This window comes from Rhamphochromis sp. 'chilingali' (genome assembly GCF_963969265.1).
Source record: "Rhamphochromis sp. 'chilingali' genome assembly, chromosome: 13".
NCBI classification, from domain to species: domain Eukaryota; kingdom Metazoa; phylum Chordata; class Actinopteri; order Cichliformes; family Cichlidae; genus Rhamphochromis; species Rhamphochromis sp. 'chilingali'.
In genome coordinates this window covers 20112033-20127382 of record NC_137940.1, presented here as the reverse complement: position 1 = coordinate 20127382, position 15350 = coordinate 20112033, and the positions used below count along the sequence as shown (strand labels likewise).

Below are 15350 nucleotides of genomic sequence, written 5' to 3'. Positions count from 1 at the left end.
GAAACACATGATGGGCAAACGTGTGGACTACGCCGCAAGATCTGTCATCTGCCCAGACATGTACATAGGCACCAACGAGATAGGAATACCTATGGTACATCCCTACCTTTGTTAAAGAAGACGAGATCAAAATGGTATCAGGACTGGAGCTCAAAGTTTTCTGGCTGTTTTGTGTATCCGTGCAGGTTTTCGCCACCAAGCTGACCTACCCTCAGCCAGTCACTCCCTGGAATGTGAAGGAGCTCCGGCAGGCCGTTCTCAACGGGCCCAACGTCCACCCCGGTGCCTCCATGGTGATAAACGAGGACGGCAGGAAAACCATCCTCTCCCCTACCTGCCTCGCACAGAGGGAGGCGGTGGCCAAGGAGCTGCTGACACCCTCTCCAGGTCCACGCAAGATGCCCATGAAGATCGTAAGTCAGCTGCGTGGATTGAAACAGCAGTCAGTCACAGATTTAACGCCCTGCGTGAGCGCTCACTAGCTGCGTTTCGTCTGCTCAGGTGAATCGACACATAAAGAACGGAGATGTTTTGTTGCTCAACAGACAGCCGACTCTGCACAGACCCTCCATCCAAGCCCACTGTGCACGCATCTTACCAGGAGAGAAGGTAGCTCCGAGCTCCTCAGCCGCTGTGCTTTGTGGATTACTTTGATCTGTACTTGATCTCAACTCGATCTTCCAGGTGCTGAGGCTCCATTATGCCAACTGTAAAGCTTACAATGCTGACTTTGATGGGGATGAAATGAACGCTCACTTCCCTCAAAGTGAGCTGGGCCGAGCCGAGGCCTACACGTTAGTCAGCACTGACCAGCAGTACCTCGTCCCCAAGGTATGTGTGTGTATGCAGACAGTACACAGGATTAACACTGCAGCCCGACAGTCTCAGGGATTATAGCTGCAAAACGTTATAAACAGACTGGATTATACATGTAAGACGACCACGAATAAAAACCCTCTAAACTTCTATTATTTCTAATGGCCAGCAGGGGGAGACTCCTGCTTATGGAAATAGAGCCTCTGGTTTTAATGACTCATGTATGGAAGCCCGTTTCTGCCACAAAAATTTTAAAAAAGTATCCATAACTTGAAATTTTGAGTTGTTTTCTTGAAACTTGGCGTTAGCTCTGCCCATCAGTGATCTACCTGAATGAGGTCATTTTCTTGTTACCCGGAAGGATATGGCGCAGACTAACGTGCACTCAAAACCGGATCGCAACAAATCGGCGCTTTTGAGAGTACGTTTGCTGATATTAACGCCATGTGATTCAGCTAATAACACAAGAATTTCATCATTTGTGAAGCCACGCTGAAAATACTCAGAAATGTGTGCATTCATGACTGGCTGCAGTACTGCTAGCTTAGCATAGCATTTGTAGCCGAGGGCTTCAGCTTCTGGGTAACAAGGAAATGACGTCATTGACGTAGGTTACTGATTGGCAGCGCTAACTCGAAATTTCGAGTTACTTTTCTCAAAATTTTGAGTTAATAAGTCAAAATTTATTTACTTTTTTGAGAAAGATGAATTTGTTTTGTTTTGTTATTTTTAGTGGCAGAAACAGGCTTCCATATCCATGAGCTTAGCAATAACCTTCACTTTTACTCAAAGACGGACTGATTTAATTTTTAACGATCAAGTTGCGTAACCTTGAATGACTTTTGGATCTAAGTACATCAGGTGACCTGTATTTGTGGAGTAAGGGAAGTTGTGGCCTTAAGAGATCAAAAGTCTTTATTTAGGTGTGCATAATTATTAGGCAGCTTCTTTTGGGCCAAAACAATAAACTTAATAGACTTTAAAAAGGCAAAAAAAAAGTCTTTCAGAGGGATGCAGCATTGTTGAAATAAGATATTGGTGTGTGATCACAGAAACCCAACCCTAGTCAACACGATCACAAGAATTGTGTTGGCGTTAAAAAGACAAATTAACCGGCGAGGTGCAGGCGGGGTTCTGGTCTGGACTGGCGTTACTAAAGATGAGCTCGTTGGACCTTTTGGGGTTAAAGACTAAAACTCAACTCCCAAACCTGATTCTGGTTTTTATGCAGGACAACGCTCCATCGCGTGCATCGAAGTACTCCACTGTGAATCTGGAGTAAGGGCCTCCTTCCTCTCATGAACTGCAGGTTGTACCTTCTCATTCTTCTCTCCTCAGGATGGTAAACCTTTAGCAGGCCTGATCCAGGACCACATGGTGTCAGGAACAAGGATGACAATACGAGGCTGCTTCTTCACCAAAGACCAGTACACTGAGCTGGTGTACAGAGGGCTGACTGACAAACCGGGCAGGGTGAAGTTACTTCCTCCAGCAATACTCAAACCACAGCAGCTATGGACGGGAAAACAGGTGAGCGAACGTACATTTGAGTTTTGGTTTTAATAGAAGCTTTTCAGCGTGATGCTGGAAGCTGAACGAAAGAGTTTAGTCAAAGGTCAGCGTGTTAATTATCCATCGTCTTGAACTCTAATAGTAAAAATAAGGAATTCATGGCTTCAACATCTCTTGTGTGATGATTTCGGTGCTCCTCATAGGTGGTGTCGACCCTCCTGCTGAATGTGATCCCAGAGAAAGCTGTGCCTCTCAACCTGGCTGGCAAATCAAAGATTCCTAGTAAGGCGTGGATCCAGGTCCCACCACGAGCCACTCCAGGGTACCAACCCGAGAGCATGTGTGACTCTCAGGTATGTACACTCTTCGAGCCAAAAGTACTCGAATTACTCAGTTACTAAAGGAGACCAGGGATCTTGTATTTCTGATTTGGTTTGTGGCGTTGACGCTTGCTTCTCCTCTTCTTTCGAACGTCTTTGTGTTCAGGTGGTGATTCGTCAGGGGGAGCTGTTAGTTGGGGTTCTGGACAAAGCTCATTATGGCTCCTCGGCTTACGGTTTGGTGCACTGCTGCTATGAGCTGTATGGAGGGGAAACCAGCGGCAAACTGCTCAGCTGTCTGGCTCGACTCTTCACTGCATACCTGCAGCTCTACAGAGGCTTCACTCTGGGTAAGAACCCGGATACTGACCAGTGTTCTTCGTTCCTCCCCTGAACCCTGTTAGTATTACTGCAATCACACAAATGTGTCAGGTACACTGAGAGCAACCTGGAGAAAGATTCTGCACACTCGAGCTGTCCTTTGGTCAGATGAGACTAAACTAAGAAACGCTGCTGATGTTTGGAGAACGCAGGAAGAGAGAGACCACAGGGAAGCACGGTGGTGGGACTATTATGCTGCGGGGACGCTTCAGTGTGTCTGGAACTGGGAATCTCATCAAGGTGGAAGAAACCATGAAGGATGTGTGAAGATTTTGAAACACAACTTTAAGCAGTGTGTCGTCCCACATGACAACGACCTAAACACACGTCCTGGTGAAGAACAACCTCCAGAAGTTCAAAGTGAGCGTTGCTGACTGACCTGCACAACGTCCTGACTTTAAAATCTGTCGGGTGAACCAAAGACCAGGGTCCTCGCTAGAAGGCAGTTAAATCTGGAGGATCTGGAGAGGTTTGCCAGAGAAGGACAGGCTGGGGTTGCTCCAGAGACGTGCATGAGACGACTGCAGGCTGTTAGCCAGCATAAAGGATGCACAACTGCATCATCATTTTCATCCTGGTAGTTTTTGGTTTTAGGGGAAAAAATAATGTAACCATCCAGCATAAAGGGATATATTAAAAATTCCTTGCTCTGTTTACCAGCACTTGGGAAATGATTGCTAAATGCTGATGATTCACCTGTTTGTCAGTTGTGTACAAGGAACAGAAACACTAACTTTTTCCTTTGACCTGTGCCCAGGTGTGGAGGACATCCTGGTAAAACCAGGCGCCAACAAGCGGAGGAAGAAAATTATTAAGGAGTCGCTGAAGATTGGAACCAAAGTGAGTAAAGCTAATGTGGTCTTCACTGAACAGCCTGCAAGCATGAACGCACGCTCTACATTTGACACCACAGAGAGACTAAACTGCAGCTTTGTCAAATTCAGTGCTTCCTCCTTCCTGGACGCCACTGGCCAAAATGGCTGCCACAGTAAAGGTGTAGTTCATGGGCCCCATGGTGCTGGAAAATGGCCTGTGGGGATAAATATGTACTACACACAGTAATTATATTACGCTTACCTGTACACAGTCATTAAGTGTCTGTGTGTAAGGCTGTTTCCAGTTCTGCTGTGTCCACAATAACGCTTCTACAACGCTGACGTTTCAGCAGGCAGCTGGGTTTATAAATCACTGGGAAAACACGTGTTATAAGACTCGTTCGTACTGAGGACGTGCGAATGCAAACATCAGTGAAACACTGTGCTCGTAGGCTGAATGTGGGAATGACAAGAATGAGATGAAAGCAGTTCGTGGCTGTGGTGAGATGTGAGAGCCACAAAGATCAGATGAGAGGGTGTGGAATGGTCTGTAGTGTGCAGTGTGACACTGTCAGCTATAGCGGATGTGGCTAATTAATGGGGAAAAAGGAAGCTGTGTTTAGCTGTTAACCAGTATAGAAACGTGCTCTTAATAAATGAATCTGTGTTATCTGCAGGGTTCCATAAAAACTGAGTTTTCTAAGGAGAGCGCTAGCAAACACGCTTTGCTTGTGAGTGAAAAACAACAGTCATTGGTGAAAAAAGAAAAAAATCACTCCTTCCCTGTTGGTGGAAAAATGTACCATGTCGACCAATCAAAAAAATGATATGGCAACATGTGGCATCTGGTTGTTTGGGAAGAGAGGGAAGCTTTAGGAGTGAGCGAAAGAGAGAGAGACAGTTTTGATACATGAGAGATTAGTGACGTTTATCGTGTTTGGAGTCTCAAGTTAGTGTGTTGTCTTGTGTAGTTAGTGTGTGGTGTAGTTGTTGTTTTGTTTTGTGTGTCAGTTCTACTAGTGAACGTCACAGTTGCTGCCTTAAAGCCACCAAAGGCAGATTGCAGCGTAAACGCTGAGTGACACAGCTGTTGTCAGACCTGCATGTTTATCCCTGTGCTGTTCTCATCTGTGTTATAGTGACACAAACTATTTTTTAGAGGTGGGAATCACCAAACATCCCACGATACGATATTATCACAATACTTAACGCACGATACGATATTATTGCAATTTTTTAAAAATATTTTGCGATATTCAGATTCTGTACATAAAGGTAAACTTTATCAATATTCATTTTATCTAATATCAAAGTCTCGCACTCAGTCTTTCTCTCATTTCAGTCAGTTTTATTGTTGACAAACTGAACGGTTTGTGCCACAGTCTAGTCCAACTTAACTGAATGCAACCATCTGGTACAATTATAGCTATTCTGCACTATGCAATATGAAAACTATGCAGCCCCTTCAGCAACTGAAGAATTTGAAAGTAAATTAAAACAAAATATAATTTTACATTAAATAAAAAAGTTTTAAACTTAATTAAAATAAAACATGTCTTAAATTAAAATAAGTAAACTGTCATGTTTATTGCTGCCAAAAAAACCACATTTGGACAGTGAAGGAACGTCAGGATTCTTGCTCAGAAAAAGGATCAACATGCTCTGAAGTCAGAGTTCCAGTCCACAAAAACTTTTTTTGTAACAAAATATCGATTTCTGCTGTCCCTGTATCGATACATTATTAGCAAAGAAAATATCACGATACTACACAATATCGATTTTTTTCCCCACCCCTACTATTTTAGGAGTTGTATAAATAGTTTTTGTGCCTTCTTATTTGATGCAGAACAGCTGATTGTTCTGTAAATAATTTTAAATGGTTATATAAAAAACGTCTGAGCCTTGGCTGTATTTTTAGGTAAATAATACCAAATAACTTTGTTGTTTGCAAAAATTTCTGTTTGCATTTCAAGTTATCAAAATGATTCGCTAAACATGTTTTTGGTTTTTACAGTCAAAAATATCACTTTCTACTCATATTTTAAATTTTGTCTGAATTTAGATAAATTGTGCTGATACAGTTTGTCAACAGGAGAAGAATATCTCTAACAAGTTGATTTGTTCACATTGTCACATCTTAATTTTTAAGTGAAATGTGCATTTTGAGTTTATACATGATGTATATAAGGCGACCGTTTCCTTTTGCAGTACCGGTATTTTTGTGTGGTTCGTTTTTCTATTTCTCAACAAAAGGTGAACGAAGGTGTTTAAGTTCACCGAGGATGGTTTGTTTTAATTTTCACATGGTCTTACTGAAGTGATGCGAATTGAAACATGCATTCTTTTTTTTCGGGGGGGCATGTGCTGGAAAAGCTTGAAAAGGGACCTTGAAAGTGCTTAAAAAGTGCTTGAATTTGACCCTGAAAAAGGCCTATGAACCCTGTATCTGCTTCACTCACATTATGGTGATAATAATCTGCAAGTGGTTGCTGCATTAGGTGATTTCCAATAGGGGGCAGCAAAGTCTACATATTTTCAGATTGTCCACATGGTGGCTTTAAAGATTCGGTGCTTTATTATTTTTGTTTTTCCTTTTTTCTTTTTGTCATTCAGGCGCTCCAGGCTGCTTTTAATCTGCCCACCAATGTGGACCAAGCCGAGGCTCAGAGTCGCTGGCAGGATGCTCACCTCAACCCAGACCAGAGAGACTTCATCACGGCCGACCACAAGTTCAAAGAAGTGGCAAACCAAGTCAACAATGATATCAACAAGGTAACCTGTCACTGCTGTTTCAGAGCCACGTTGTTCCTCCTTTGTTTGCTTTAAGAATAGAAGGTTTAATGGTCCAGTCACATGTCTGCGTCGTTGCAGAGGAGGCGTCTAAAGAAACTCATTTGATTTGTTTCTGAATGTGTAAAAATGTATGTCAGAAAACGTCTAATCTCATCCTGTATATCAGATCAGTTGATTTATTGTTGGGCTCTAGTGTTGTCATGATTGGTTATTGAGACTGTTTTTAACAACATTATAGATTTATCCATTTTAATTGCATCTTCTAAAGCATTAGATCGTTCCTTTCTATAACTCAGACACCCTCAGACAGGTTTCACTCCGTGTTTGGTTTAATGCAGTGTGCACGTTGTTTTGTATGCTGGTTAGGTATGTATGCCAGTTGGACTACACACCTCTTTCCCAGACAACAACCTCCAGCTGATGGTCCAATCAGGAGCCAAGGGGTCTACAGTGAACACCATGCAGGTACGGCCCTCCCCCTCGCTCTCACATTCACCTTGGCTTTCCTTTTGATTTGATAGCCAGGTGTGTTAAGCTACAGATGTCCTGACCTGTGTGTTGGTGTGTGTTTCAGATTTCCTGTCTGCTTGGTCAGATTGAGTTGGAGGGCCGTAGGCCTCCACTGATGCCCTCTGGGAAATTCTTGCCGTGCTTCCAGCCCTACGACCCTGCGCCCGGTGCTGGAGGCTTTGTTTCTGGAAGATTCCTCACAGGCATCAAACCACAGGTAACGTTTAAAAGTCACTTTTACATGATAGCTCCTTTTGTGCGGCCAGGTGAAGTTTTTTTTTTATAACGTTACTTAAGGAGGTAGACTTTGATATTTTGAACATTTAGCTGTCTTGTAGATTTAGATACATCCACACTCAAACGTTTAAGACTGCTTGAAAAATGGCAAAAAATCATATTTTCATTTTCGTAAACCCCCCAAAACAGAAATCAAAGTTGAGACATGAACTCAATGATGAGGAGCTTCATTGTTATTATTGATCACTTCAAAAATTCGTTGCGGCATGCTTGATGTAAGCGTTTCCATGAGGTGAGCGAAGTTTCTCCATATGGTGAAGACGGCCGCACGAAGGGCGTCTGCTGTCTGGAACTGTCGTCCGTTTCTGTAAACTTGCCATCCATCCCCAAAGGTTCTCAGTTGGATTTAGAACACGCAGGATGGTCCAAAAGAGTGATGTTACTCTCCTGAAAGAACATTGTGTACTGTAGCGTTGTCCTGTTGAAAAACCCAGGCGTTACCACACAGACAAGGGTCACATAAGAGAAGAAAACTCTCTGCCACCTTTCAGTGTTGCATGTTTGGTCCAAACGGTTGATTCTGTGGCGTCCAAGGAGACGAGGCCTTTGAAGACATTTGTTTTTGAAGCCCTTCAGTCTCAGATGCCATCTGATGGTTATAGGGCTGCAGTCGGCACCAGTAACGGCCGACTGGACCATCAAGACACTGGACGATCCTCCAGTGTCTTGATGGACAGCCAATTGGATCCTCCGGCTCAGTGCTGGTGAATTTTTTTGGGGTCTTCCACTTGAGGTTTTTGTTCCATAACCCTCAGGATCATTTAAGAAATTACTTACCTCAGCCGTGATGGCGTGCTGTGAGAGACCCTATGCATTGAGGGTGGCTCACACTCATACCATAAAAGAACCACTGGAGTTCAACCCACCGAGACCACTTCCTGTAAAGGATCCCAATGCGGTTGTTCTCATTTTATGCTCTATAGAGAGAGCTAAACCTCGCTGCTAAGAGCAGCTCCTTAGAGTTCAGGTTTGCTGCTGATGGTTTTTTTAAAGTAAACTCTGCTTCTGTTGGGCACAGTTGAAAGATAATAAAGGCAAATATGAGGCACCTGATCAGAGTCTGGAGTGGCACAGCACAGGATTTGAATACTTTCTTCCTTTATGATGCATTTCTTTCATCCTCAGGAGTTTTTCTTCCACTGCATGGCTGGCAGAGAAGGACTGGTCGACACGGCCGTGAAAACATCCAGATCAGGATATCTGCAAAGGTAACAAAAGTTTTACTAACACAAGCCCCAAAAAACACAGAAATGCTCCCTGTGTCTGTCTGGGGCAAGAAATGCAAATATTATACGAATTTTACTCACTGTTGTTTTGGCTGGCAATGAGTGCTGTGCAAATGAAACATTATTCAAATCTGAGTTCACAGGATTTCTGAACAGCATTCATATGTGCACTGCTTTGAGCTTTGTAAATCTCTTTGCATGCCAGCGTGGTCGGATAAAGCATTAGTCTTCGTTTTGGAGTGAACACAAACAGAGATGATTTGTAACCAGAAACCCTGTTTTGATATGAGATTGAGAAGCAAGTTGATTTGATTTCAGAGGGAAATGTTGCTTCCATGTGGCAATGTATGGAAGTGAGCAGCAGAGAATATCAAACGCAGGTGTTTCAAACACAGTGTAAGGTCATTAATATGGCACATCTGCCCCTCTGCCTTCTTCAAACCATTTCCTCTGCAGATGTGTCATAAAACATCTGGAGGGTTTGGTAGTGCAGTACGACCTGACGGTAAGAGACAGCGATGGCTCTGTGGTCCAGTTCCTGTACGGCGAGGACGGACTAGATATCCCCAAAACTCAGTTCCTGCAACCAAGACAGTTCCCCTTCATAGAAGACAACTATGAGGTATGAACACAGCGAGGATGTGAATGGTAATCTGAGACGGTCCACATATCAAGGTAGTGCTGCAAAGCTAAACTTTACCAGCCATGGCTGATGATACACGCATGGCTGGCTCAGTGTTTCATCATCTGTGTACTGTCTGCGTACAGCTCGACAAGTTATAAAAAGGTTTTGATGGTAAACGACTTGTTAACCGCAACCTTAACTTTGCACACAAACCATTTGTTGATTCACAGCCACATTACAGCTCCCTGTGATAGTGCTGTGGAAGATCGCAGCCAAATTCAGTGCTCCCCCCTCTGTGGTTGGTACTGGCCAAAATGGCTGCTACAGTGAAGGAGCAGGTCATGGGCCTCGGTGGGGGATAAATATGTACTGCATACAAGCACATTAGTGCTCAGCAACTCAGATAATACTGTGCAGTTTCCATGACGATTTGTTGTATTAGCCCAGCTGTTAACAAAACTATAAATATTTGTTAACTGTTAGCTTAGTTTAGCATGAAGCTACAAAAAGAAAGCTAAGCCACATTAATCTGAATGCGCCCAGACTATGGCGTTATTATTTTAGTGCCTCTTTTGTGAGCGCACGTAAAAATATTTGCAAGTGCAAATGTTGTATTTTGAGAAGAAAATTATTTTGAGCTAAGAAAAGTTTAATTTGAGCAAACAAAATTCATTGCTGCGTGCAAGAAGTCTGTTTCAGTGTTTGCTAATATCCATATACATATGCAATAACAGCCCCTCGCGCTCAGATCTCTGCTCTGTGTGCTCACAGACATCTGCACACCTGCTCTCAGTGTGTCGCTCGCGCTCTCAGCAGCTTTCCTCCGTGCACGCTCAACTCTTTCTGTACGCCGTTATAAGTGTGCCACAAAACTGATTGGTTGGTTTTGTGGCACATATATATTACATATATATATATTATCCATATACACACACATTATTGTGTGTGTATATGGATAATAGCAAACACTCAAATACATTTGCACATAGAAATGAATTTTTTTTGCTAAATTAAACTTTTCTTTATGCAAAATAATTTTCTTCTCAAAATGCAAAATTTGCACTTGCAAATATTTTTACGTGCGCTCAGAATAGAGGCAGAAAATAACGCCAAAGCAGACAGGAACTGATTTGTTTATTGCGCCATTCTTTCAAGCTGATGCTTGGCAGACTCCGGTTGCCTAGGTAACCTTCTACTATATTTTCTAACCTGTCATGTGTGATTATCCTGCGCTCACATTGGTAGTCACCATGTATATTGGGAGTAAATGTCAATGGTCTCTGGTCAACACATCTGTCTGAAATTGCTTCTTACGTGGACAAAGCTTTAAGGAGCCTCCACCATAAGAAGTGATTTGCAGCACAAAGTCAGTGACCTCCAGAAATGACGAGCGAATAAACAGCTGGCGAGTCCCGAGATACACTTTCCTCACTTTCGAGGCGATAAGTTGAAGCGGCTACAAACGCGTGTGCCGGATTTTGGTGATTTAGATATAACAGGATAGTAAAATTGTCAGAGTGACAAATATACCAAGGCAGCTGGTGCTTGAATGTCTGCCGGCGAGCAACAATAAGTGACAGTGACGTGCAAAGAGCAAATGACTTCCTGTGTACAATGCCAGTTTGAATGAAGGAGACGTGTGTTTCCTTCCTGCCAGGTCATCAGGAGGTCGCAGGGCCTGGATGAGATTTTAGCACGTTTAGACCCTCAAAGTGCCACTAAGCACTTTGCTGCCATCCAGCGCTGGAAAGCAAAGAGAGAGTTAGCATGTCCACGGAGTGGTATGTAAAAATGTTTGTCTTTGCAGGGAAATTATTTCCCACATATTTGCCCGAATGATATTTTCGAGATGCACTGAGTGTAAAATCTTGGACCAGTGCTGATGGTTGACATGTCTGCCCAACTCTTTCCAATCACACAGTTTGATTGTAAAACTTTTCTTTTTGTATGAAAAAGTAAAAAATTGTCTAAATTACCACTTTGAACTGTTGTAGGTCGTAGCAGCAACTTCATCAGGAGAGTCCAGTGAATCGTTGCATGCATATTTGTGCATTGCCTCTGTAACTAATGTTTGCGTTTCCATGTTTTCATCTCTGCCAGGAGCGTTTTTGCTTTTTTCCCAGAAGAAGCTGGGAAAATTAAAACAGACTGATGAAGTAGAGGCCGACTGTGGCAGAAATCCTGCTGTGCTGCAGGTACGTTTGCTCTTCCTCAGCACATATTGTATAACGTGAACTCCCGACCTCCAATGTAGTCGAAATAAACAGCGTACTGAATTCTGTTCACTTCACAGCTTGTACAACAGTGGCACACTCTGGATGAAGCTAGCAGATCCAAATACTGCAGGAAGTCCTCCCGCTGCCCGGAGCCGTCGCTGGGCCTGTTTAGGCCTGATGTCTGCTTTGGATCAATCTCTGAAAACTTTCATGGCATCACAGAGAAATACCTGCAGAGCAGAGACACTGCGAACCAAGACAGACTGGACACACACAGGTATTCAGTGTCTGAATATTCAAATGGGGACAAATACCTATTACAGTTTTAGAGAATGCCTGTGCTTTGCTGATCAAAAGCACTTCATTTAATGATCATGAACTAGTGTGAGCACATCTAAAAGCAGAGAAACATCATAGCAAAGGAATGCAATGTTCATAGAAACCGCAAAAAACCCCAAGAGCGACATCGTAGACTCTACAGTCTTCAGTTACCATGTTAAAGTTCATGAGAGTTCAGATAGAAACATACTAAAAGGCTTGTTTGGCTCTTCTCTCTACAAAAGAACCACATCATTGGTTAGCAAAAATGCATCTGCACAAATGCCACACATCATATCAGGACAAGCATCAGACAAAGTGTTGGAGCGGTGATCATTTCCAGTTGCAGCCACAGGACCTGGACACCTTGCAGTGATCGAGCTGACCACAAACTGTGTATACAAAGTACTCTTAGAGGGTTAGGCTGACAGTTTGGCCAAAATAGGGTTATGCAACAGAGCAGCATTCAGAGCACAGCAGCAAATCTAAACGAGAGCAGCTGAAAAAAGATAAAGTGCTGGTAAGCGCTCAAAGTCCACATGTGAGTCTGCCTGAAATTTACAAGAGCTGTGTGTAAACAAATGCCAAATACCAGGAAAGTAAGGTTGCCAAGAGGAGTGGTCCAAATATTTCTACACAGTAATGTGAAAGCCTGATAAAACTGTTCCTGTTAAAGAGGGATGCACAGAGTCCTGGGAAAACCTGATCGAAAAGAAAGATCCCAGAAGTGCATTTCTAATTAAACGAAGGACGAGAACCACCAAATAAAGTGATGACAGCACGTGTGAATGAAAACTGAGAGCTTTCTTTGTGTAATTCGAGGCTAAATATAGACAAAGGGGTTTTTACGCTCATGTACCTAGAACAGCTGGAAACAGCTGGGACAGATGATACTTGTGCAGGCTATAACTTTCTGTTTTTGTCCTCAGCCTTCGCCAGCTGCTGCATTATAAGTGGCAGCGTTCGCTGTGTGACCCAGGTGAAGCTGTGGGTCTGCTGGCAGCTCAGTCCATAGGTGAGCCCTCCACCCAGATGACTCTCAACACCTTCCACTTTGCTGGCAGAGGAGAGATGAACGTCACTTTGGGAATACCTCGGTAATGACTCGTCCTCATCGCAAATGTGGGGGCACAACAGTGTCATAGTGCCGTTAAAAGAGTCTTTGCACACTTTAATAAGCTTTTGCACTTGGTTGATTCAAAAGAAGTGTGGGCCGAAGGAAGCATGAGGTGCTGGTTGAACCAGTCGAACAACAATACGGCGGCTTGAAAAAATAGAATTACGGACAAAATTGCACACTCATTAATGAAATTGAGGAGTGGGCCAACACGTTACAGTTGTTTCCAGTTAGCTGTGTCTGTAAAGGGTTTTGTTAGGGGTGAACAGTTATCAAACACTCAGGTGAAGAAATGACACTCAGACAGTTCAGCAGGTAACGTGCACGGGTGAGAGCCCAACAAGACTCACACACCCCACACTTGTCTTGCATCTTTATTTATACACTCAGTATAGTGATGTCACATGGCAAAGCAAAGATAAAACAGGAACTTAGCTGCACGCTCTTCACTCGTGGGGAGAGAACATGCAGTTTCTGGAACTTAATCTAACAATAACAGCTTGTTTTCACAACTCATTGTGGTGTTGTGATGTGACTGTTCAGAGAGTTCATGATAGAAAGACCTTTGCATAAGCAGAAATATTAAACACTTATCAGTATATCACTCAGTTGCATTTCATGACAATAAAACTTAAAAATCCTCTAACAGGCAAACTGTATTTTTAGTTCATACTCACATTAAGGTTGGGTGGCACTACGTGTGCAGCAGGTTGCTGGCAGCATCCCTGTGTCAGAGGCTTTTGTTTTGTCTGTCAAAGCCTTCCACTATACCTTCCCTCAGTTTCTCATTTTGTGTGTGTCCTCCTCAAAGTCTGAGAGAGATCCTGATGGTGGCCAGCGCCAACATTAAAACCCCCATGATGAGCGTTCCAGTGCTCAACAACAAGAGAGCTTTGAAGAGGGTGAAAGTGCTTCGTAAGAAGTTGGCCCGGGTGTGCCTAGCTGAGGTAGGAATCACTTCTCTTGCGCGTCTGATTTGCTTACTTATTCACCTTCCCAATTTTCACTCCCTCTAATCTTTATTGCCTGGCACATGTTCCCTGATCCTGCCTGTCATTAACTGTGGCTGCATGTGAGGAATGAGCGGGAGGAACTCACTGCAGGTGTGTGTGTGTGTGTGTGTGTGTGTGTGTGTGTGTGTGTGAGAACAGGTGCTGCAGAAGGTGGGTGTGGTTGAGACGCTGCGAATTGAAAATCACCACAAGCTGCGGGTGTTCAAAATCACCTTCCATTTCCTGCCTCCAGAGCGCTACTCTGATGATAGGCTGTTGTCACCGCAGCAGATCCTCCACTACATGGAAACCAGGTGTGTGTCTGTTTCACTGTGCCATAAAGGAAGCACTGTCATTGTTCCTCACCTTCCTCACGCTTTGTTTCGTCCTTCCAGGTTCTTCCGTCTCCTCCTCGACGCCATAAAGAAGCGCTCTGCCAAGCTGGCCTCCATCGCTGTGGAGACCAGGAGGGCCACCGCCAGAGACAGGGATGATGACGGCAATGGAGCAGCTGCCTCAGGAGGGGTCTGTTTTTTAATTCAGTGTTCTTTTGAAGCATTTACAGCACATGTGGTGTTCAAACATTTTCTTTCCCACTGCAAAAACAAACCTTTGTCACGTTGTCATTCAGCAGTTAGATGATGGAGAGGAAGAGCAGGAGCGAGAGATCGTTGACGACCAGGAGAATGAAGGAGATACTGACGCTTCGGATGCGAAGAGGAAAGGCAAACAGGAAGAGGAGGTATGAAGATAAGAAATGTGGTGTGTGCTTGAAGCCCACTCTCTTTCCTGCCTGTCGCAACTGCCAGTGGGCGATCGTGGGGAGGCTGACAGATACAAAACAGGAAACCAGACACAGTGCATGAGATGTTTAAATATGAGGTGTGGGAGTCCTCCGCTGGGATGAAGTTGGAGTCGTTTTTGAACAGCTTGGTACTGATCCACTCCACGTACTCATTACTTATTATACTTATTGATCATTTTTCCCTGCGCACCAGGTATGGTGAAATTGGCTCGGTTTGTCTCCAGTACACCACAACTCATGCTAGGCCCTTCACCTGGGTCTGCGTTTTCTCCAGGATTCGGGTCAGACTGACTGCTTTTTCTTTTCAAATATTTATCGATCACTATGCTGCGTGGTCCCACAGCATGGCTATTATGTAATTATATTATGTCTTCTTCATCTTCTTCTGTTTTACTGGCAGTTGGCAGCTCTTTTAATTAGAGCAGGCAGTTGTACTGCCCTCTATTGGAAGAGAATATAATTCACGGCGATCGCTTAGAGCAGTGGTTCCCAAACTTTTTTGCTAGGCCCCCCTTTCTTTTACAAGAAAATCTTCGCGAAAATCCAGAATGTGGGATACTGTTTGTCAGGATTTGGAGAGCCCAGCGCGTGCTCCCAACGCAGGGGA

The 15350-nt window shown here is 43.7% G+C and overlaps 1 protein-coding gene across 1 annotated transcript in view; it reads left to right on the top strand.

Moving 5' to 3' along the window:
* polr1a (RNA polymerase I subunit A) overlaps positions 1-15350 on the top strand; it is a 28207-nt gene that overhangs the window by 3396 nt on the left and 9461 nt on the right. The window contains exons 9-29 of the mRNA XM_080901182.1: positions 6-94; positions 186-413; positions 502-609; positions 685-831; positions 2155-2346; positions 2532-2681; positions 2815-2998; positions 3787-3869; positions 6458-6616; positions 7004-7102; positions 7212-7364; positions 8570-8652; positions 9127-9292; positions 10953-11076; positions 11396-11490; positions 11589-11788; positions 12759-12926; positions 13758-13893; positions 14098-14252; positions 14334-14463; positions 14570-14680. Coding sequence (XP_080757308.1) covers positions 6-94; positions 186-413; positions 502-609; positions 685-831; positions 2155-2346; positions 2532-2681; positions 2815-2998; positions 3787-3869; positions 6458-6616; positions 7004-7102; positions 7212-7364; positions 8570-8652; positions 9127-9292; positions 10953-11076; positions 11396-11490; positions 11589-11788; positions 12759-12926; positions 13758-13893; positions 14098-14252; positions 14334-14463; positions 14570-14680 — 2960 coding nt within the window. The remainder of the gene's footprint in view (positions 1-5; positions 95-185; positions 414-501; positions 610-684; positions 832-2154; positions 2347-2531; positions 2682-2814; positions 2999-3786; positions 3870-6457; positions 6617-7003; positions 7103-7211; positions 7365-8569; positions 8653-9126; positions 9293-10952; positions 11077-11395; positions 11491-11588; positions 11789-12758; positions 12927-13757; positions 13894-14097; positions 14253-14333; positions 14464-14569; positions 14681-15350) is intronic.